The 24,482-nt window shown below is 42.3% G+C and overlaps 1 protein-coding gene across 1 annotated transcript in view; it reads left to right on the top strand.

The window, feature by feature from the left end:
• The window catches only part of pdlim5a (PDZ and LIM domain 5a), a 35,554-nt gene extending 21,973 nt beyond the window's left edge, over positions 1-13,581 (top strand). Inside the window, 8 exon segments of the mRNA XM_056747041.1 lie at positions 1,329-1,507; positions 1,663-1,699; positions 11,081-11,169; positions 11,287-11,461; positions 11,576-11,756; positions 11,843-11,963; positions 12,056-12,171; positions 12,823-13,581. Of these exon segments, the coding sequence (XP_056603019.1) occupies positions 1,329-1,507; positions 1,663-1,699; positions 11,081-11,169; positions 11,287-11,461; positions 11,576-11,756; positions 11,843-11,963; positions 12,056-12,171; positions 12,823-12,912 (988 nt within the window). The 3' untranslated portion in view covers positions 12,913-13,581.
• Positions 13,582-24,482: the final 10,901 nt, after the last annotated feature.

Genomic DNA, 24,482 nt, shown 5'->3' with positions numbered 1-24,482 from the left:
AAATTAATTCAAGGAAAAAATTAAATGTTGCTTTAAAAATAAACCGAAGTAAGTTTATAGCAATAAAATTGTTATAATTAACAACAGTTTAAATTAATTAATCTTATATAGCAACATTAAAATTAAACCAATAAATTATACCAAAATTTATAGAACTTGAACTAAAAGTAACACAAAAACTAAACATCTAAGAATAAAAGCTCATTTAAAATATTAAAACTAAAATCAAAGCTATAATAAACACTTTAAAACAATTAACATTTTCTTATGCAAATTCATTTCATATTACTGTAATGGAAAAAATATAAATTCAGTAGATTATCTGGGTTTGTGGTGGATTGTGTCTTTTAAGATTTTGGAATGTAAGTGAATCAGCAAGGTTATTTTAGATCACAAAATTAAAACTTTGAAAATGTTCCTCTTCATTGAAATCAAATCAAATATTGAAATTAAAAAATTATTGTAGAAACTTAACTCAAGGAAAAAATTTAAATGTTCCTTCAAAAATAAACTGAAGTAAGTTTAAAGCATTAAAAATAAACCAATACATTATAAAATGACCAAAGCATATACCAAAATTGCGAAAAAATTTAATATTAATAAAACTAAAGTCAAAACTATAATAAAGTAGTGTCATACATTTTGTTCTATAATGCACTGACATTCATATTTAAATGAAGCAAAACTTAAACTATCGTGTTAACATGAGACATGTTTGTAAGAAAATATGTACAAACATCTTATATTTTATGATGTTTAAAACATCCAAAACACCGTTATATAATCGAAATGTTTGATTTTATTTTTCGTAGTGGACCTCCGGCTGTGTTCATGTGAGTACAGAATCTGTGACGTTAGATCTGAAGTTCTCTACACATTTGGCATGTTTTGACCCTTTTCTGTCCTCTATTCTTTCCTTCGGTCTTTCAGAAAACCATCAGTCAACCGGTAAAGAGGGAATCACGATCAATGATTCAGATATGTTGTGTAGTGTCTATACATGTTGTGTTAGCAGCACAAAACAAACAAACCAATACAAATGAAGACATTATAATGTATGGTGGATGAAAGTGGGTCTTAATGTTAAAACTTGATTATTCACAATTTCTCCAACATTTCAACTGTACGGACTGTATGACAGCAGAGTAAAATATGACGTCATTAATGATGTGAATATGTTTGCTTTGAAAGCATCACAAAGTGTAAATAGATGAAGATGTTGAAGGTCACTCAGTTTCAGTCTCTTTATGATCTGATAAAGGTTGAAGACGTCTGAAACACATCATTAATTCAAGGGTCATATATAGATTGTGTGTGTTTTTGTGTAGACTTCCTCGCAAGCCCATCACAGAAACGGACATCGAGTTTTATCATGTTGCAACTCACGGTGATTCCAGCAGAAAACGCATCATGGAGGACACGGAGGACTGGCGTCCTCGAACCGGAACGTCCCAGTCCCGATCCTTCAGAATCCTGGCACAGATCACTGGCACTGAATCTGAACTCGGTGAGAAACTTCACGTCAGTGGATCACGTGCTGAGCTCACAGTCACACATCAGGAAACGCCTCAGAAAGTCAATTCTCCTGAATGTGTGATGATTGATATAGAGATTCATTACACTTCAGTGCATCAATCATGTCCATTTATTTCTTATTCACAGATCGGCCAGACGCGACTGAATCTACCAAAACAACAAAGTGAGTTTTTATGCTCTGTGTCTGTCTATTTTGTTGTGTGTATATGTATGTGTATGTGTGTGCGTGTGTGTGTACGTGTGTGTGCATATGTGTGCGTATGTACGTGAGTTTGTGTGCTCATGATTGCTTATGTGTGTTGGTATGTACGTGCATATGTCTGCGTATGTGCGTTTGTTTGTGTGTCTGTGTGTACGTGCATTTTTGTGTGTGTTTGCGTGTATGTGTTTGTCTGCTTATGTGTGTACATGTATGTGTGTGTGTGCATATGTGTGTGTGATTGTGTGTGTGTGTGTGTGTGTGTGTGTGTGTGTTTGTGTGTATGTGCGTGTCTGTAAGTGTGCTTATGTGTGTATATTTGTGCGTGTGTTTGTGCGTTTGTCCATGTCTGCAATTGTGTGTTTGTGTGCATGCTTGTGTGTGTGTGTATGCATTCTCTGGTGCGTTGCTCCCTGTGTTGCTGAATGGTGTTTGTGTGATTTGGTGTTCCTGTTATTTTGTGTTGTTTGTATAAAACCACATAATGTTTGTGTGTTCGGGCAGAAGAGTTGCTCTGGTGGTCTCTCTCACACTGAATGTTTTGTTGTGTGATGACATATTTATTGTCTAAATGATCTGCTCTGAATTGATGTGCATTGTGAAAAGTGCTACACAAATAAATGTGAATTTTATTGAATTGAACAGTTTTTGCAGGTGAAGTCGTTTTTAGCGAGAGCTCAAAGCATGGTAGACTAAATCTTCCCTTGATATACAATTACAAACACAAGTCACAATTTATTGTGATTTCAAGGCAGAAACAATAACTATTGGTGTGATCTTCAAAGAGTCAAATATGGTCACTGAACACATGTGACCCTGGACCACAAAACCAGTCTTAAGGCTGAAATACACTGCACAGATTTAAAAAAACATCACTTGCAGACTTTTTTGAAGTTTGCAGAGAAAACAGTTCATCACACTACGAGAAAAAATCTAGTCCAGACTGAAAATCTGAGCAAAAGTCTTGTAGTGTGTTACATTACATTCATATGTTTGTGCCAAAAGCCAAAAAAAATAGTGTAGGGTCAAGATTATCAATTTTTCTTTTATGCCAAAAAGCATTCATATATGAAGTAAAGTTACGGTTCCATGAATAAATTTCCTTCCGCAAATATATCAAAACTTTATTTTTGAGAGTGGGTGCAGAACATCACAAACAAAAATGGCCGTAAACACGGCTACAAACAACACTCGCTGCTCTTTGAGAATGACCCACAATAGTCTGGTATCTATGTAAAGCTGCCGTTTCTGGAAAACTTTGTATGCGTTTTGAACGTTGTTTTGGATGGAAACGGCTTTTTGGGGGACTGAAAACGCAGACTTTTGTAACGAGTCTCAAAGTGTACCTTTTTGAAAACGCCGCCGTTTTGTTTCCATTTACACTGCAAGACAGATCTTTCTGAAACGATGACTACGTATGTTTAGTTTAGTTTGTACTTTATTAACGTTTAACGCTTTCCCAGCAAAATGTGGATTTGCTGCACCAATGAGACCAGTAGAGACACACTATTTACATTCCCAAGACTTTAAACACACATATACGCCAACCAACGGCATCAAAAATAACTTTTCCCTTATAACTGTGCAAGGTTATTTTTGTTTACTCTGTTCATTGAAATCAAATCAAATATTGACCTTAAAATTATGTGAAAAACTTAACTAAAGGAAAAATTTTATGGTGCCTAAAAAATAAATTGAACTCATTTTTAAGCAGTAAGATTATGATAATAAACAAAAAATTAAAGTAAAATAGAAATTAATTAATATTATATAGCAACATAAAGTAAATAAATCAATTCTAAAGACAGAAGCTATACCAAAATGTATGTTAATTTGATATTTAAAAAAAATAAAATTAAAATAAAACTTAAGATCTAACAATGAAATCTAATTTAAAATATTATTAGAACTAAATCAAAACTATAATAACTCTGGTATGTGCTAAGGCTCGTCCTGTTTCTTTACACAACATCGCCATCCACTGGCCTGGACTGCATACTACAGCGTTTTCATCCCTTTACTTGGATCCGTGGGAATGCAGACTGTTTTGATAACTCTGTCATGTGTACCTGAAACTTTTGAAAAACGCAAAGAAAAAACGTTTCTGTTTTTGTCGTGTAAACGGGTTCATCTACTCTCCACAACGTCATTACAACGATAAGCCCATAGAGAACGTTAAACCCAACCTGGGGATTCACAAAAATGTTCTCAAGACAAATATAAGAATTTTCGTAAGATAAATTATAGGAAGTTCGTATATCATAATAACAAGCACATCGCATTCTAATGTAGCCTATATATAATAGTATGTGATGTGTTAAACGGCATGAAAGATCGCATGTTAGCTAATAGCCTATGTCAGCAAACGTAAAAAAATCCGGCCCCTGCTTCTTCTTAGCAACGGCCTGCTAGAGCGCCTCTGATATTTTCTTAACATTTCGATTTTTTTGCACCCTCAGATTTTTACATAGTTGACTATCTCCACCAAATATTGTCCTAACAAACCATAAATTAATAGAAAGCTTATTTATTGAGCTTTCATGTGATCTTAATAAAAGAGGTCCAGGGTCACGTGTGATGTTTAATGAACAGTAATGTGGATGTGGATTGAAAACGTTGTCCTGTTGCTCACGGCATGTTCTGGCTGCTTTGTGTAGATTTGCTGTTTTGTGTGTTCTGGCTTTTGCTGTGTGTTTGGTCAGATGAGATTATATTGTTGTTTGGATGTTGTGTTGTTGGGCTGTTGACAGTGAAGGACGTCATTGTGCTTTCACATGAAGTTTAGCAGCAGACATCAAGTGTAACGCTTGTGTTGTGTCTGCGTGTGTGTGATGATGGTCTCAACACATGTGTTGTGTCTGCGTGTGTGTGATGATGGTCTCAACACATGTGTTGTGTCTGCGTGTGTGTGATGATGGTCTCAACACATGTGTTGTGTCTGCGTGTGTATGATGATGGTCTCAACACATGTGTTGTGTCTGCGTGTGTGTGATGATGGTCTCAACACATGTGTTGTGTCTGCGTGTGTGTGATGATGGTCTCAACACATGTGTTGTGTCTGCGTGTGTGTGATGATGGTCTCAACACATGTGTTGTGTCTGCGTGTGTGTGATGATGGTCTCAACACATGTGTTGTGTCTGCGTGTGTGTGATGATGGTCTCAACACATGTGTTGTGTCTGCGTGTGTGTGATGATGGTCTCAACACATGTGTTGTGTCTGCGTGTGTGTGATGATGGTCTCAACACATGTGTTGTGTCTGCGTGTGTATGATGATGGTCTCAACACATGTGTTGTGTCTGCGTGTGTGTGATGATGGTCTCAACACATGTGTTGTGTCTGCGTGTGTGTGATGATGGTCTCAACACATGTGTTGTGTCTGCGTGTGTGTGATGATGGTCTCAACACATGTGTTGTGTCTGCGTGTGTGTGATGATGGTCTCAACACATGTGTTGTGTCTGCGTGTGTGTGATGATGGTCTCAACACATGTGTTGTGTCTGCGTGTGTGTGATGATGGTCTCAACACATGTGTTGTGTCTGCGTGTGTGTGATGATGGTCTCAACACATGTGTTGTGTCTGCGTGTGTGTGATGATGGTCTCAACACATGTGTTGTGTCTGCGTGTGTGTGATGATGGTCTCAACACATGTGTTGTGTCTGCGTGTGTATGATGATGGTCTCAACACATGTGTTGTGTCTGCGTGTGTATGATGATGGTCTCAACACATGTGTTGTGTCTGCGTGTGTGTGATGATGGTCTCAACACATGTGTTGTGTCTGCGTGTGTGTGATGATGGTCTCAACACATGTGTTGTGTCTGCGTGTGTGTGATGATGGTCTCAACACATTCTCGTCTGTTTGTCTCTCTTTCTCTTCTCTTGTGTTTGGTGAACAGGGTATTGAAGATAAAGATTGGACCCAAATATCATAAACTCAGAGACTGGCATCACGGCATTTCTGCCCAAACCCTGAATGTTCTCAGTCTGGTTTAGTGTGTGTCTGCGTGCGTGCGTGTGTGTGTATCTCTGAAAGTCTCTTCTTGTGGATTTAATGATTTTAATGAGTTTCAGAACACATCTGTGAATGGAGTGAGTGACTTCGATAATATTGAGATTTCTTTTCTTTGTTGCTTTTAGTTCCTGCTCACTGGATTTGTCAGGTTTAAAGGAGTAGTTCACTTTATAAATAAGTTTTCATGATCATTTACTCCCCTCATGTCATCTAAGATGTTTATGTGTTTGTGTCTTTAGTGGAGAAGAAATGAAGGTTTTTGATGAAAACATTCCAGGATTTTTCTCCATATAGTGACTTCAATGGACTCCAAACACTTGAAGGTGAAAATGAGTTTCAGTGCAGCTTCAGAGGCCTTTAAACCAAACCATACCATGAATAAAGGTCTTATCTAGAGAAACCATCAGTCATTTTATAAAAATATATATATATGCTTTATAAACACAAATGCTGGCCTTACTCTTTTCTGAGATGCTCGTTCATGACTTCATGTAATACATAATTACGTTGAAAAGGTCACGCTTGATGTAGTCAGAAGTACTGAGTCTGTGTTCACAAGTTGAACATGCAAGTTTTCAACATATTTACGTATTATGTGAAGTCATAAACGCGCATCTCAGAACAGACCAAGGCGTGCATATGTGTTTATAAAGCATATATATATTTTTTTTTTTTATAAAATGACGGATGGTTTCTCTACATAAGACCTTTATTCATGGTCTGGTTTGGTTTAAAGTCCTCTGAAGCTGCACTGAAACTCATTTTCACCTTCAAGTGTTTGGAGTCCATTGAAGTCACTATATGGAGAAAAATCCTGGAATGTTTTCATCAAATACCTTCATTTCCTTTCCACTAAAGACACAAACACATAAACATCTTAGATGACATGAGGGGAGTAAATGATCATCAACATTATTTTGAAAGTGAACTACTCCTTTAACATCACTTACGCTTTATCAACAGCACATCAACAACAATTGTGTGTTTTAATGGACTTTCAAAAAAGTGAAATGATTTATTATAATATAACACATGCTGTCAATGAATCTTGAACAAACCTGAATGATGGCATTCTAGAGAGAATTGTGTTGAGAATCAAAGTAAATTCTGTGTTGTGCAAGACGAGTCTTTAGTGCTTTTGGTGTGAATTAAAGTTCAAAGTTAGTTTTGTCTATTTTTAGGAGAACACTACCATACAGTGTTAAGACTAGCAGACATGACCTAAAATCCAGTAAACCCATGTTGAATTAGATTTCTGTGCTAATGAAATGTATGTAAATGTCCTTTCCTTTCCTCTTTAATTTGTTTTTCTTTTAAAGCTAACTTAGAATAAAGTTGTATGTATTTCATGAAGATTTTGATGCCTTATTTTATTTGTGTCTTCTTTTGTTGAAACCTGTTTCCTTCTATCTTTTCCTCTAACTTTCTTCTCTCTTCATTATAGAGATGAAACACATTGTAATTAGGGCTGATTAATTACATGACGTAGTGATTAACAATCACAAATTATTCACACATCAATTAAGGCTGAAAAATGACCCCTAATAGAATTATTATGTAAAGAGACGTTAAAAAAAGTTATATAGTAATAAAAAGTGGATATTACACAAACATTTGGACAAGAGGATACGTTAATTATGAGTGATGTTTTTTGGAGGGGGGCTATACTTCATGTTTTATTCAAATGGAAATATGAAATTATTATTACTTTCTAAAATAAACAATTAAATAAGAAACTAAAATTGCCACTAGGTGGCGGTAAATGTCGTTATGATTGAGACAGTTTTGCTTTGAGACAGTTTTGCCTTTATATCTTCAAGTTTAGGGACCGTATTTTACAGGCTGATGTTGTCCTGCGTCATTTTCTTCTTAATTCAACTTCTTAATATGACAGATGATGACAAAGGCCTATATGTAGACCTGGGCCCTTACATGTTATAATAACGTACAATAATTCATTCAAGTAACGCCCTTAAAGGTACAGTTTGTATGAATCGCCGCTAGAGGGCGCACAATCAAAACAACAACAACGGCGTAGCTTGATGACGCGGTGTAGAAGCGTGGAATGATGGGATATGTAGTCTTCAACTACACCGCTGATGGTGCCGCTCATACATCAATCAGACGGGGACGAGAAGTCATTTTAGTGGAAGAGTTTGATGAAATCATTTTATTTCATTATAATGAATAAGACCCAAGTAATATAAAGTTTAAAACTTAACTGTTAGTCATAGATGTTAAAGTAATTGTCCAACTCGATGATGTGATAACACTGCGCATTTTTAAGTGTTCAATTATAGTAAAGGTTATTTGCAATAATGCTGGAAACTCTTAAAAACTCTACCTTTAAATGGACAGCCGTCATTTTTTTTTAAGGAATTATACAAACAAATTTACTAATGATTTGTTAAAATAAGACCAAGGGCATTTGTAAGAAAGTTATAGGATGGTCGTTTCTTGTTATTTAAATACTGCAGTTCTTCTATCTCATCACCAGATGGAGGCAGACAGCAGCTCTCGTGTATTTGCTGCATCTGGATTGTCAAACAGTGATTCTGTGACTGTTTGCTGGTATATTAATGAAGAAGAAGGGGGGTGATTTACTTCACACATGTAGTATTCGTGTCATTCACATGTATTTATGCGTCTGTGTTTGCGGGTTCCTCCAGCGTCCCACTTTAAGATCTGTATGTAAACACTGATACTGGATCAGTTTCAGCCCTGAATGTGTCATTGTGTTCAGTTTACAATGTCACACCTGTCCTGACAGCAGCTGTGTATATCAGCATGTGTGTTTGGATCACACACACAGAGATTGTTGTCATATAAACTTTATTCCTTTCCTGGGTAGATTCTTAACTTAAAGAGTGAAGTGGTGTTTTAATGACAAAATGAAATATTTTAAAGCTATGAAATTATGAAATACTCTTGAAAACTTTTTTTGGTGAAAGTGAAGGAGTCCACAAGAAAACATTTGTTGTATACTTTAGTATTTACTATAGTGAAATTCTTAGGGATTATTTAGTTTTTGTTCCTCTGCAGTAATAAGTATTTGCGTGAATTACAATATTTACTACAATATTGGATCAGTTCACTATAGGACTGTGTTAATAGAGAATACTAGTATATTTACATTAGACTGTATAGTATAAGTACAACAGTACAACACTATAGTAAATAGTAAAGTGTAATATTGAAATTAAATAGCAAACACATTATTTGCTAATTACTACAGTAATTTAAAATGAATAAATAAACAACATCTAAACAACAGTTGCAGAAGTTCATTGTGAAATGTTTGTGCTGTGCTTTATTTAATTCCTTCTGTTTGAAACGATATAAAACAGGCGCATGTTTACATCACCCACAGCTTACGTCTGGTGTCACACAAATCAGCTTTTGAACATTTTCACACAGTTTTCCAAGTTGGATGTCAGAAATTCATCAAAACAATCTGTTGAAAACAGCAGATAAGTTACAAAACTGCTTGTGTAGCCTGTGTGTGTTAACAATGATGTGACTTATAGTCCTCACACGTCACATGTGTGTGTGTTTTTTGTGTTCAAACAATCACAATGACGTCCTGATGAAAAGATTCTGATTATTATAACAGACTTACAGTCCTCTGCCGACTCCATCACACGTGTCATGTGTGTGTGTGTGAGATGTTGAACTTCCTGTATTCAGTTGTAATGTCTCGATCTCATTAGATTAACCTGCTGTGCTGCCTCACTCTGATTGGATCATTTCCTCTATAATGAACCTGATTGGGTGAGATTATTAATGAGCTGTCCCATCGCTGGAGATACAGTACAAGAGAAAATGAGTCTGTTTTCTGTTCTAAACCTCCCTGTGTGTGTGTGTGTGTGTGTGTGTTTGTGTGTGTATGCGTGTGTGGGTACGTGTGTGGTAAAGAGAGAGAGTGCGTGTGTGTTTTTCCTGTGAATCAGTGTGAATGATTAGTTTTGGAATAGGGCATCCGCAGACAGATTCATCATGGAGGGGCATTATTTTGGTTGCTATGGCAGCTGTTGCCATAACATTCAGTTTCTGAAGTCTTATAATTAGACAGGAGGGATTGACAGAGTGCAGTTGGCCTGGTGGAGAACTGGGAGAGTTTGTTTGGCTATGACTGTGTGTGTGTGTGTGTGTGTGTGTGTGTGTGTGTGCATACATGTGTGTATATATTTTGGCCACCCAAGATTTCCAGACGCCAAACATCTGTCTCTCTGTCCATCACTGTTCACTTCTGTCTTGTGGACACGCCAACCTGACTGAGTGTTTAATGAGTAAAATATACTTGTAGTGAGGTTCAATAAGAGGAAGGAGGCGGGAACCTGAAGACACTTAAACAAAGTTTTAATATAAATAATAACAGCCGGTGGTCGGCCGTGAGGGGCAAAACAACAACAAAAACCAAAACACAGAAGTAAAATGCAAGAACATAAATACAAATACAAACATGTTCGGGCCCGGTCCTCTCTCTTCGATGGTCCGGTCGCTCTTCCTCTTATATGCTCCTGATCTCCTACGTGATTTGAGACCGGTGTGCGCACAGCTGGCGCTCATTAACACTCACTCACCGGTCTCGAACCACAGTCACAACCCGCCTACTCCACTACATATACTCTTACTGTACATACAGTAGAAATGGTGTTTTATTATATCTGTCTGTTCGTTTCTTGTCTCTTCTCTTGTCTTGTCTTGTCTTGTCTTGTGTTGTCTGTTTGTCAAGAAAGATAGATAGATAGATAGATAGATAGATAGATAGATAGATAGATAGATAGATAGATAGATAGATAGATAGATAGATAGATAGATAGATAGCATTGCAAGTAAACACTTGAAACTTGAATGGATAAGTTTATGAGATTTCTGCCTTCTGCCTGAGATTTAAGAACATTTTTTCATTTGCTCCCAGTTGATGTCCAGGAGAAATGATAAGTTTAGACTATTTTTAAAGATGTGTTGTTATATATAGTCTTTCATCACGTTTCTGTCGAATTGTCATAAAAAACATAAATGTTTTCCAATATATTAAGGGATGCGTCAGATCAGACAGTTTCAAGTGTTGTGGGTCTGATTTCCAGTGAAATAATACTGTAAAAGATCAAATACACATAAAGGTGGAAGAAATCTAGTTTTGTAAAAATTTGGAAAATTAGGAATGATGTAATCTGGAAAGAAATGTACGTGCATGTGATTATGAGTATAAAAGTGTAAAACTGTATGGAGGTGATAGAAGCAAAAGTCTGACAATATTTCAAGAGTTTGAGTATATTTTGTGTTGTAAAGTAGGAGTAGTAATGAATTGGTGTGTGTTGTGTTATCAGTGAGGACTCTGAAGAACCCAGCGCTCATGTCACCTGTCCTGTTAAGACCATGATCAAAGCCCCAGGTACACCTGTCAGAAACACCACAGGTAACACATATTTCCAGTGTCATTCTAATGAATGTTGTTGTGTGACAGTAAATAAAATGACTTTCCCCTTCTTACAGTATATAAACAATAGAACTGTGTGTGTGTGTTTCGTGACAGGTCTCATTACTCCCACTTTTGGTGTTGTGAGCAACTGTACACCTTTGGGCCCCGCCCTGGACCGCCCCATGCCCCGCCCACACCCAGAAGACGAAGCCTCGTTGGTGCAGATGGCAGAACACATCCCCGCTGGAACACGCACTCCCATGTGTGCTCACTGTCACATGGTCATCAGGTATACACACGTGAATCCAATCCCACAATGCACTGATACAAACTATAAAACAATTCCAACCGAACTGCCGTTGCACTGAAGTAATAAAGTCAAACGTTGGACTGTGTCTGTCAGGGGTCCGTTTCTGGTGGCGATGGGCAAGTCGTGGCATCCGGAGGAGTTCACGTGTGCGCGCTGCAGCGTCTCTCTCAGCGAACTGGGTTTTGTGGAGGAGAAGGGCCGTGTTTACTGTCAGCACTGTTACCAAGAGTTCTTCGCACCCACCTGCGCACGCTGCCAATGCAAAATCATGGGGGTTAGGAAGACGTCAAATATTGTCAATGGCTAACTAATGGTGTGTGTGCGCGTGTGCTAAGGTGATGATGTCATAATTTGTCACAGGAAGTGATCAATGCTCTGAAGCAGACCTGGCACGTGTACTGCTTCCTGTGTGCGTACTGCCAGCAGCCAATCAGAAACAACACGTTCCACCTGGAGGACGGAGAACCCTACTGCGAGAGAGGTACACAAACGCTTTTCGGTCACGATGGGGGCTTCAAATCAGACCCTCGCACGAACCCTGAAACCAACCTCATGTGTGTTTGATTTGTGTAGATTATTACAGTCTGTTTGGGACGGGTTGTCGAGGTTGTGATTTTCCAATCGAAGCGGGAGATTCGTTTTTAGAAGCTCTTGGATTCGCCTGGCATGACACCTGCTTTCTGTGCACCGTAAGTCCACCTCTGTGTGTTATATTGTCATGAGAGTGGATGACTGGTATGTGTGTTTTTGTGTTATATTGTCATGAGCGTGTATGACTGTAAAGTGTGTGTGTGTCTGCGTGTGTTTGTTACATTGTCATGACCGTGTATGACTGTAAAGTGTGTGAGTGTGTGTCTGCGTGTGTGTGTGTTATATTTCATGAGTGTGTGTGACTCTAGTGTGTGTGTGTGTGTGTGTGTGTGTGTGTGTGTGTGTGTGTGTGCGTACATGTGCGTTATATTAGCATGAGCATATATGACTGTAAAGTTTTTGTGTGTGTGTGTCTGCGTGTGTGTGTTATATGAGTGTGTGTGACTGTAATGTGCATGTGTGTGTTTTATTGTCATGAGTGTGTATGACTGTAAAGTGTGTGTGTGTGCGTGTGTGTGTGTGCATCTGCCTGTGTGTGTGTTATATGAGTGTATGACTGTAATGTGCGTGTGTGTGTTTTATTGTCATGAGTGTGTATGACTGTAAAGTGTGTGTGTATGTGTCTGCGTGTGTGTGTTATATTGTCATGAGTGTATTACTGAAATGTTTGTGTGTGTGTGTGTGTGAGTGAGTGAGTGAGTGAGTTATTGTGTGTTTGATATCCAGTGATGAATATTTTGTGTCTTCAGGTGTGCAGTGTCAGTCTGGAGGGTCAAACGTTCTTCTCCAAAAAGGACAAACCGCTCTGCAAGAAACACGCGTACACCTTCAAAATATAAATGCACAACGAACATCATTTCTGTAGAGTTAACAAAAAGAAAATGTATTTCCAAAAACATCACGTGATCACAATAACAGCGTGTGGAAAGAGGTTTGTGTGGAAAGAGGTTTGTGTGGAAAGAGGTTTGTGTGGAAAGAGGTTTGTGTGGAAAGAGGTTTGTGTGGAAAGAGGTTTGTGTGGAAAGAGGTTTGTGTGGAAAGAGGTTTGTGTGGAAAGAGGTTTGTGTGGAAAGAGGTTTGTGTGGAAAGAGGTTTGTGCAACATCTGTGTGAGATTGAATCGATTAAAAGACTGAGAAGCTGAAAAATATCTCATTGTTTTACTGGAAGAGTTTGTACGAGAGTTTTGTGATCTGAGAACCAGCAGCACTTTTACAAGTTTTTTCACTTTCTGTTCTTTCTTTCAAACTGTGAGAAGCAGTTATGAGAAGAGTCAAATAATTCATTGAAAACCTTACAGAATTAAAACATTAAATAGAGTTTAGATGACAGAATGATGAGCATCAATATCAGACTTTTTTTCTTGCGTTCAGTTTCTATAACTGCATATTTATTTCACAATTTTGGACTTTTTATTTGACTCTATATATCACGTATAATGCTTGTGTTTGTTTTTATGCTTTTATATTTCTGTCAATATCAATTAAACCATTGAAGTCTTTTTTTGAACAGTCTTTTCTTACTGGACTTCACAGGGGCTGAGAGGTTTTTACTTAGCAACCACCTAGCAAACCAAAAAATAAACACCTAACCCTGCACAACGATGCCCCGGTAACACTTTACCATCGTGGTGGTGACTTCAGCATTAGCAAGAACCTGTTATGTTTGATTCATATGAAAAAATAAATGAATTCATCTGTAACAGGAGGGGAGGGGCGTGTAATGATGACAGACATTTCACACCAGTCGTTCCTCATGAAGCAACACATATTCTCATTTAAACAAAGTTAAAACCGTTCGTGTTCAGTGAGATGTTCACCCAAGAATGAAAACGTCTTGGTTACGTATGTAACCTCAGTTCCCTGATGGAGGGAACGAGACGTTGTGTCGAGAACGACAGATGGGGTTCGCCCTTGAGAACCAATCAACTCTGACTACTATAGAAAAGGCCAATGAAATTTGGCGAATGCAATTTGCATGCCGGGCTCCGCCCCCGGAAATCCGGTATAAAAGGAGGCCGGCGTGCAGCATTCACTTACCTTTGTTCTGAAGAGCCTGAGACCTCTCAAACTGCAGCAGAATACGATACGTGTTCGTGGCATAAGGGACACAACGTCTCGTTCCCTCCATCAGGGAACTGAGGTTACATACGTAACCAAGACGTTCCCTTTCTGTCGGTCTCTCGACGTTGTGTCGAGAACGACAGATGGGGTTGCCTATGGAAAACGCCACAACGCTGTATCGCGTCACAATCTCTAGCGAAGCGACGGTAACAAGCCTGGGCGTGTCATCTCGAAGCTTTCGTGAGACTGTAACCTTCCAGTGTGGTGGTCGGGGGGTTCCAGAGCTTTCTTGGAGAAAGATGGGTACAGCCCTGACCGGTAACTTTCACGGACGGGGCCTTAGCTCTCTATAGGCGAGAGGCCGTCCAGATCAGTTTACACCGGGTAAGCGCGACTCTTAATCAGAGAAGCGCTACAGAGGCCACCTCCTACCCGTGGGGAGGAATATGGTGGATATAGGTATGGTCTCGTCCTTGGAGGAGAACGCATGGAACGTGCGGACTGAGTAGTTAACCGCGAGGTGGAGGCCCACCTGGGGAAGCTCATGGGTTACCAGGAGTGGGAACCATTCTCATGAGGATACATCAGACGGAACAGCCCACGGAGGGGGTGTTACAGACGTCCGGTAGCACTAGGTCCGGTTAGAGCTATCTGTGATAGCTCACATGGTATCCCGGCCTAAGGGGGAAGGCTGCTCTGCCCAGCCAGCCCCCAGGGGGTGCTTGTTTGGTGATGGATGGAATGCCTATTCTTAACCAGTGTCTGGGTAAGAAGGGAGGCTGGTGAGGTACCAGTTTCTTAGCGATGTGTTCGGGTAAGAAGAAAAGGTAAATAGCACACTGACCCAACCTGTTAGAGGGTGGAAAGGTGCTTTCGCAGGCATACGCCCCCCCGGATGCCAGTCCTACATGTCGCCACGCAGGACGTGGGCTGACACCGGGTTTACGCGAAGGTTGTTAACCCTTGCGAAGGTGTTTGGGCATAGCCCAACCCGCAGCTCTACAGATGTCTGCTAGAGAGGCGCTTCTGCCAGTGTCCAGGAGGTGGCTAAACTCCGTGTGGAGTGAGCCCTCACTGCCAATGGGCATGGGAGATTCTGAGATCGGGATGCCGTCGTAACGGCGTCCACGACCCAGTGCGCCAGCCTCTGTTTGGAGACAGCCTTCCCCTTCTGCTGTCCTCCAACAGACACGGAGCTGGTCAGAGCTTCAGAGCTCTGCGTGCGGTCCAGTACGTACTGGACACAACACTAATCGGGTTGGGTCTTCCTCCCCCATGGGGAGCGCCTGCAAGTTCACCACTTGGCCCCGGAGGGAGTAATGGGAACTTCTTGGGCACGCATCCGGGCCTGGGTCTCAAGATAACGTGAGAGTTTCCAGGGCCGAGTTTAAGGCAATCCAGGGACACGGAGGATGCTCGGTGGTCCCCTACCCTCTTGAAGGAAGTGAGCGCCGTCAGGAGGGCCGTATTACTCTATGAGGAAGATCGGAACCTCCGAGGGGCTCTTTGGGGGGCCCTGAGGCTCCCCAGGACCACTTAGGGTCCCAAGAGGGTATGGAGCGGAGATGAGGCGGATTCCGCCCTCTCGCTGCTTAGGAACCTGGTGACCAGGTCGTGTTGCCCTAGAAACTTTCCACCGACTGAGTCGTGATGAGTGGCAATAGCGACTACATACACTTTCAGTGTGGAAGGGAGATGTTAGTCTCCAGTCTCGTGAGGAGGGGAACACAATCCTGATCAAGCACCTCAGTGGGTCTTTCTCGTTTAGAAAGACACCAGGACGAGAAGAGGCACCGTCTAGAGGCGTGTAACCGCCTAGTAGATGGGGCCCTAGCCTGGGTGATGGTCTCAGCCGTATAGGGGGAGTAGCCATCTTAGGATCTTCTCGTCCCGTCTAGAGACCAGACATGGGTGTTCCAGAGGTCTGATCTGGGATGCCAGAACGTGTCCTTCCCCTGAGAGAGCAGGTCCTCTGTCAGGGGAATGGTTCAGGGGGAGTCGCTGTCCAGAGCATCAGCTCTGAGGCCAAGTGCGGTTAGACCGGTGTGGTGTAACCAATAACACTTGGTGCTCCTGCTCCCTGACCTTGCACAGAGTTTGTACAAGAAGGCTCCTGGGGGGGGGGAAGGTGTGCTTCCGCCCATCCCGCGGCCAGCTGTGCGCAAGGATATCCGTGCCGAGGGCAGGGACTATCAAGCGGGCAAATGGTGGTGTTACGGGAGGTGAACAGGTTTTACCTGGGCCTACCCGAACAGCCTCCAAATGAGCTGGACTGCACGGGGGTGGAGTCGCCACTCTCCACGAGGCATAAACTGGCGAGAAAGCACGTCGGCTGTCTAGTTCAGTTTGCCCGGGGTGTGTGGCCTGCAGGGAACGAGTCACCTGTTGACTCCACCGGAGGAGGCGTCGAGCAAGTTGTGTTTAGCTGCTGTGTGCGAACGCCACCCTGACGATCTGTATTCGCTACAGCTATAGTGCTGTCCTCGGAACAGCACGTGCATGTCTCGCACGAGAGGCCGTAGCCTGCTCAGTGCAAGTAGCATAGCCCACAACTCTTGGCAATTGATATGCCAGCGCAGGCGGGGGTTCGTCCAACACCCCACCTGCGTGCCCGTTGCACACTACACCGCACCCCTGCAGGGAGACTTCAGTCGTCACCACGACCTGCCTCATAACCTGCTCAAAGGGACCTGAGTCCGTCGAAAAAGTCATAAAGACTAGGGGTTATGGTGCGTCGGCAGCAGGGCGGCATCACCATGCGCCTGCTGCCGGTGTGCCACGCTCTCCTCGGAACTCGACTCTGAAACCAGTGTTGGAGCGGTGTCATGTGCATCAACTCGAGGGGTATTAACCCGCGAGGACGCCATGTGTCCCAGGAGCCTCTGAATTGTTTCAGGGGGACCGCTGTCTGCCTAAAATGTTCATTTCAGACAGTTCAACACTGGTTGGGCACAACTGCGGACAGGTGTGCCGACATGGTGACAGAGCTGAGTTCCATACCGAGAAAGAGGATGCTCTGCACTGGGGAGAGCTTGCCCCTCTCTTGGTTGACCTGGAGTCCCAATCGACCTAGGTGCCGGAGCACCAGGTCCCTTTGTGTACATAACAGATCTCGCGAGTGTGCCAAGATAGGCCAGTCGCTGAGATAGTTTAGTACCCGCTCGCCTTCCTCCTCTCAGGGAGAAAGGGCGGTCAGGGACAGACCGAAAGGGAGGACTCTGTACTGATATGCCCGCCTCTCGCACGCGAACCGTGGGAACGGCCGGTGTCGAGGAGGATCGAGACATGAAAGTAAGCGTCCTTCAGGTCGATTGCCACGAACCAATCCTGACACCTCATAGATGTCAGGACGCGCCTCTGTGTGAGCACCCTGAATGGCAGCTTGTGAAGGTGCTCTGTTCAGGGTACGCAGCCTTTGGGGGCAACCCGCCGTCTTTCTTGGGAACGATGAAGTGCGGGTGGTGACCCACTGAACATCTTGGTTTTGAGGGACGAACTCGATGCCTGTTTTGCCAGAAGGGTGGTGACCTCTACCCGAAGTACGGAGGCGTCCCTGCCTCTGACAGAGGGAGAGATGATGCCCCGAAACTTGGGTGAGTCTCTGGCGAACTGGATCGAGTAACCAAGACGGACCGCCCTCATTAGCCAGCGAGACAGTGTGGGCAGCTCTCGAGCTCCCAGGGACTGTGACAGGGTGACCAAGGGGACGGTCTGCTTCATCATTCCCACGGGGGGTGGTTCGTCGGCTGGCGGCGCTAACCATGTCGCGGGGAGTCCCCGGAGGGAAGGTTTTTGCTCCGCCTGCTTACCTGCCTGGCGGGACAACGGCACGCACTGTCGGTTTGAGAGTGGTGACGGCTGTCATATGTGTACGACCTCACGCCTCGCCAGGGTGTGAGGTCGGTTCGCCGAGCACAGTCCAGTGGAGTGTGCGATCGGCTGCAAGTAAACCCGGGGAGAACAGAAAACTCAGTGAGTAAGTGGGCGCCAAGCCCTAACAAGGGCCCGGCTTTGGTGACGAGGCAGGAGTCGTCCCGTACCGACCGATCAGAGCCGTGGCTGTGAAGGTTCGGGCCCGATGTTGTTCTCCCTGGGGTCTTCCCGTCAGTGTCCCTTCTCGCGAGGAGGTTGCTGACGGGGTGGAGGTTTCCCCCTCGACCTCTGCTTCCGGGGTGCCGCCTGTGGGGGCACAGGAACCGGAGCCGATGTCGAAAGGGTCCTGGGTTGCAGGGAAGCAGACGTCACGTGAGATCTCGGAGGCCTGTAGGCGGCCGAGTCGCGGCGTGAAAAAAAATGTGGTTAATTGCCACTGTCTGCTTCGCCGTCAAAAAACTGCTGAGCGCAGTCCTCGACGGTGTTACCAACAACCCACCCTGCGAGATGAGTGCATCAAGAAAGCGGACTTCCTTGCTGTCACTCTTCTGCACAAGGTATAGCCGGGGGTGTCTCTCCTGGACCACTACCGTGGACATCGTCCGACCCAGGGCCCGTGCCGCCGCCTTAGTCGCCCGTAGAGCGCTGTCAGCGGTGGCACGGAGATCCTGCATTATACCCGGGTCGGCCTTACCCTCGTGGAGCCCTCTCAACGCCCTGGCCTGGCGGACCTGCAGGATGGCCAAGGCATAGAGAGAGGAGGCAGCCTGGCCCGCAACATCGCAAGCTTTCGACACCAGTGATGCCGAAGTCTTACGTGCTTTGGACGGTAGGAGTGGTCGATCCCCCCCCAGGTGGTAGCCGTCCGCGGCACAGGTGCAGCGCAGGCGGACGTTCCACCCGGGGGATCTCGACGCAGTCCTTGGCTGCCTCACCATCGAGGGAAGTAAGGGAGCCGGAGCTGGTTTCACTGGAACGGTCCGTGAGTGGAGCGTTCCAAGTTTTACACAGCTCCTCATGCACCTCCGGGAAAAACATGGCACCCGGGGTGGGCGCGGTTTGCACCGCGCACCGACCTCGGGAACCATGTATCCCCGGGTTAGCACGGATGACATCACTTCTGCTTCCTCCTGAACTCGACCGCTGGGGGTGGAGTTTGGATTCGGCAGAGTCGGATGCCAGTCTCCCTCCGATGCTGCGAGCGACATCTCATCTACGTCACACATCGTTTCCGAGTGTGTGCGTGAGGATCCGGACGGTATGCCACCGCCGGTTGGGGAACGTTCAGAAGAGCGAATCGGGGTGCGATCGGCCCGTGAGCACTTGGCTGGCGGGTTTACGTTCGCAGAGTTCCCCGTATCACTAACGCTGCTAACGTGGGTGGTCATCGGGGCCGTAGCCACAGATGTCACAGCCCGGGTAGCAGACGAAATGGTGGCTGGTTCCCGTAGGAAGACAGCCACCCGTGACCGCAACTTCTGAATGACAATCTGCCCGCAGTGCAGGCAGATGTGTCAACGAACGCTGCTTCAGTGTGCTGGACGCCCAGACACCTAATGCAGCGATCGTGTCCATCCCCCTCCTCGATGAGGGTGCCGCACCCAAGAGAACAGCGGGACATGCCGCGCTGGAGAATGCTCAGTCAGTCCTGAAAAGGACTTTTAGAAAAAATCTCTAACACCTCCGGAACCGCCGAGACGCCCAGGGGAAGGTCGCTGCAGGAAGGGACGATCCGCTGTAACACGTCGTAGCACCAGCGTGTAGTTGTAGAGGATTGAATCCTGAGTTGTACTCATGAGCGATGGCTCTGAAGAACAAAAGGTAAGTGAATGCTGCACGCCGGCCTCCTTTTATACCGGATTTCCGGGGGCGGAGCCCGGCATGCAAATTGCATTCGCCAAATTTCATTGGCCTTTTCTATAGTAGTCAGAGTTGATTGGTTCTCAAGGGCGAACCCCATCTGTCGTTCTCGACACAACGTCGAGAGACCGACAGAAAGGGAACTCTGTCATCATTTGCTCACCCTCAGGTTGTTCCAAACCTGTGTAAATGTCTTTGTTCTGCTAAACACAAAGGAAGATATTTGTAAGAATGTCAGTAACCAAACAGATTTCATCCCCCATTGACTACCATAGTATTTCTTTACCCTACTATAGCAGTTAATGCAGGATGAAATTTGTCTGGTTACTGACATTTTCTCCAAATATCTTCCTTTGTGTTTAGCAGAACAAAACCACTTATACAGGTTAAGAACAATCTGAGGGTGAGCAAATGATGACAGAGTTTTCATTCTTGGGTGAACTGTCCCTTTAAAGTTCTTAAAGATGTAGATGAGCGTTTTTACTAATTTATCAACTAATTGATGACGCTTTATAAATCTATTCACAGTCATTACACACCTTGACAAAAAATATACATTGATTTGATATAAAATGATGCAGCATTTATAGGTCCAGACAACATTTTGTTCATGTCCCACAACTCTGGTCACAATGTTAAGATACGTAAAATAAGCTAGTTGAATTACATTTTGACATTATTTCAAATTGAATTGTTTAATATACATTTGAATCTAAAACATCTTAAATTTCTTTGTATTATTTACTCTTCAATTTTAGATTTTTTTTAGTAAAGGTGCCTGTCCCACACTTTGAGTCCTTACCGCTACATTGTAAAACGGCTTTTATTATGACATTTTATCAAAGACGAACAAGTCAAGTCACTATGGAAACAGAAATGACACATTCTGACAGATTTAGCCACTTCATAACTCACTCACATGAGGCCCAAAATATAAAGTAAACATCATCTTTTCTGTGTCAGTATTTACTGTGTGATCTTACCATACAGCTTAGCAATTATGTACTTTGAACTACACTTAAAAATATATATTACCGTTAAATATAATTTCATGTATATTTAGATGCTAGTCAAAACGAATGTAGTAACTTAGACCTCGCTAGCTGCCAATTAGCAGCAATACTAGCAAAAAAGTCCGCAACATGCCTTTACATTTTTAAAGATTGACATTTTTACTGTATATTAAATTACAATTATAAAAATGTTCCAGATTCAAATGTCATTGACCTCCTGCAATTGTGTTGACCTTTTTATATATTGCAGATTTAAATTTACTGGGGTTGATTATTTGTAATTTTGGAGAGTCAAAAGTGCCGCAGTTACAGAAACACAGATTTATATTTTCAGTCAAACTTTATAACGATTCGTCTGTCTCAGTAAATGAGGCGAATACCCGGTGAGTAACGCGCGCTCGTGCACGTGCACGCCGTCGCCGCCGGTTGTGTCTGGCCGCCTGATATTGACGGATCGGTACCGGAGACCGGCGTCCTAACACACTGATCACACCGACTCACTGCAGCTGAGGATTCGGAACTTTATAAAGAACCGGAACACTTTTAGATCGAGAGAGGTAAGAATTTATTGAAACTTTTCTTTGAGACGACAAATGTAACGGAGACTAACCGGAGGAGATGAACGGATTGTTTACTTAACGTCACAGAGACTGAAATAAATGTCATGAAGCACTTGATTATTTTACTCTAACAACGATTCATAAATAATTTGTTATCATAGTACATTATTACAAACGTGTCAATGCAATCGAAGTTTTTTTCTCCAAATTCTCACAAACACGTGTGCGCGCTTTTAAAGCATGCAATATAACGCAAGACGGATTCCGTATTGATCTGCTGTAGTAACGACAAGTTCAGTAAACTTGTTTATCGTGATTTTTTGTAAGAATGAAAATGACTCGTGTTTACTCTACATGACAGTGTTTGTGTTACCCATGACGTAATGCATAACATGAACAGAATTGTATCTAATGTCTTGTTTTGTGCAAATGTTGCGCGTTAGCTTTTTCATTCTTTCATTCTAACAGTTGATCTGATTATCTATAAAAAACACTTTTTTATTAATGAAATGGTAGTTTAACAGTCATTCATTCCTTATGTCACGTGACCTGGATATGTCATGGAACTACAGAAGACTCTCGTGATAAATAGATTCTCTTGAGAGACTTCAGTCAGAGTAAGTTTTTCCAGGGTCACGGGTGAATAACAATGTTTGTGTCTATTAGACTATTGGATTTATGAACACAAGACACAGATCATCTAATGCTGTTTTATTTCAAGCACATTGTCTTTTAATGCTAAATGGAGAGATTTGATGGTAAGAGTGATGTTGGTGTGTGACTGATACTTGTAAGCAACATCAAAGTCAGTCAGTCGCTATTATTTTGTGTAGCGTTGTGTGTCATTGTGTGTTCCACGGAAGAAAGAAGCCGTGTGGGTTTAGAATAATAAAACATGTTTGTGGTGAACTGATCCTTTAATATCTGAAAGTGTGATGGTTGGAATTTTTTTTTCAATCCTTTATTATTATTTATGATTAACAACAAAAGTCAATATCAACATTCACCCTCCACAATCTGTAGCGAATTGTACATCATTAATTCCTCATATATTATGTAAACAAATATATAAACAGACGGACAAAAATAAAGAAAAGAAAGAAACTGTGTTAAAATCACTCTGTAAAAACAAAATCTATCTACAAAGAATATAAATATTGAGCTTTTGTACTATTCACCTCTTCAAAACAATCCACATAAAAAGGAAACTCCTCTTGAAAAAACATTAACTTAGGGGGGACTTTGTAAAAAATACATTTATGAATACAGTATTTCAACAAAAGAAGTATATTATTCCCCACAAAAGACTTAGTATTAATTATCAAACCAATTGTTATACTTTCCCATAATCATGTTAAACCAGCAGGTATTTTCTGCTGTATCCATTCAAACTATGGAAGTATTTGTTAAATGCAGAAGCGTTATGTATGTACAAATATTCACTGTGTTGTGTGTTCTGTGTGATATCAAAGCATGTAGACTGATATACAGCTATAGGCCCAATGTCACGGATGAACAGAGAGACCCTAAACTATGTGAACACACTGCACACACACACACACGGTGCTAACTAACCAGCTCCAGCTGTGTGTCAGTGTGTGTTATGTGGAGTTCACGTTGGAGATTGTGTGACCATATGGCATAAAGCGTCCAATTCTTACCTCACCCCCCCACCTTTCATCATGAGACCCGGCAGGAAAAACTCAATGAGCCGCTAGAGCCCAACAGCAGATGTGTGTGTGTGAGAGACAGAGGGAATGCACGCATGCACGTGTGTATTACACCCCGTCTACATCACAGGAGCATAAAGACAAAACAAGAACGCTTTATGATCCTAAGCGACGCCGTCATGTGCATAGTCGAGTAATCTAAAGTGCCTCTGTTTGAATCAATAAAATTCTGTTTACAACATGACAACAAAACCAGAACACTTGTGTTGTAGACCCTGTCTGGGTGTTTCCCACAGCAGTGTTTGTCCGAATATCAACCTTTTTGTTTCATTCCCATATCTGAGTTTCGCTTTCTTTTTGTTCTGCTGGGTGTAGAATGTAAATGTCAATGAACTTAATGCAGGCGGCGTTAAAGGGTCAGTTTAGTCAAAATGAAAATTCTGTATTTATTGACTCGACCCAAGGTTGTTCCAAAGCTGCGTGAATATCATTGTTTTGCTGAACTCAAATGTAGATATTTGTAAGAATGTCAGTAACCAATCAGATCTCATCCCCCATTGACTCCCATATTGACTCCCGTATTTGTTTTCCCTACTATGGCAGTACTGTAAATGCAGGATGAGATCTGTTTGGTTACTGACATTCTTACAAATATCTTTGCTTGTGTTTAGCAGAACAAGGAAAAAGAGGCTTTGAATAATTTGAGTGTAATGGCAGAATTTACGTTTTTAGGTGAACTATCTCTTCAAATAGTCTTAAGACTGCCTCAAAATCATCTTAAAATCTGTGTAACCCTAAAAAGTCATATTGAGATAATTAAAGAAGTGGATGTTTCTGACACATCAGTAATGAAATAAGTTTTATATTCTGTCACCTTAATGATGTTAACAAAATATCTGAAAAATCACAAGCAATTCACGATCAGTGCAAAATCTCAACCTAGCCAGGTCCTTCAAAAGTGTTGAGACTGTTGTTTTAATGTATTTATTTATTTTGTGTGTGATCTTGATTGTTATTGGCTGGTTATGGGGCGTCCTTCTATCAGTATTTGAGTTTTCAGGTGTGTTATGACCCCGTGTGTGATTTCTAACACACACAGGTTCACGGTTTAGATGATCTTCGATAGTAAAGTTCTTTTTGGACCTCTTCTATCGGATCTTTCTCTTCAAATCCAGGATGAGTATAGAGAAGGGATTCTTGATGTATCCGTGTCCATTTTTCATATTGAGATGAATTGAGGATTTTTGAAATACTGAGCTCAGAGAGACAATGTTGAGATGTGTTTGAAATTCTGTATGAGATACACGTGAGGTTATTGTTGGGGTCTTTATCGGCAGATAGAATCTGAGTAGCAGCACTGCAAAACATGAC

This window comes from Triplophysa dalaica, chromosome 4, assembly GCF_015846415.1.
Source record: "Triplophysa dalaica isolate WHDGS20190420 chromosome 4, ASM1584641v1, whole genome shotgun sequence".
NCBI lineage: Eukaryota > Metazoa > Chordata > Actinopteri > Cypriniformes > Nemacheilidae > Triplophysa > Triplophysa dalaica.
This window is presented reverse-complemented; position numbering and strand designations above follow the sequence as displayed.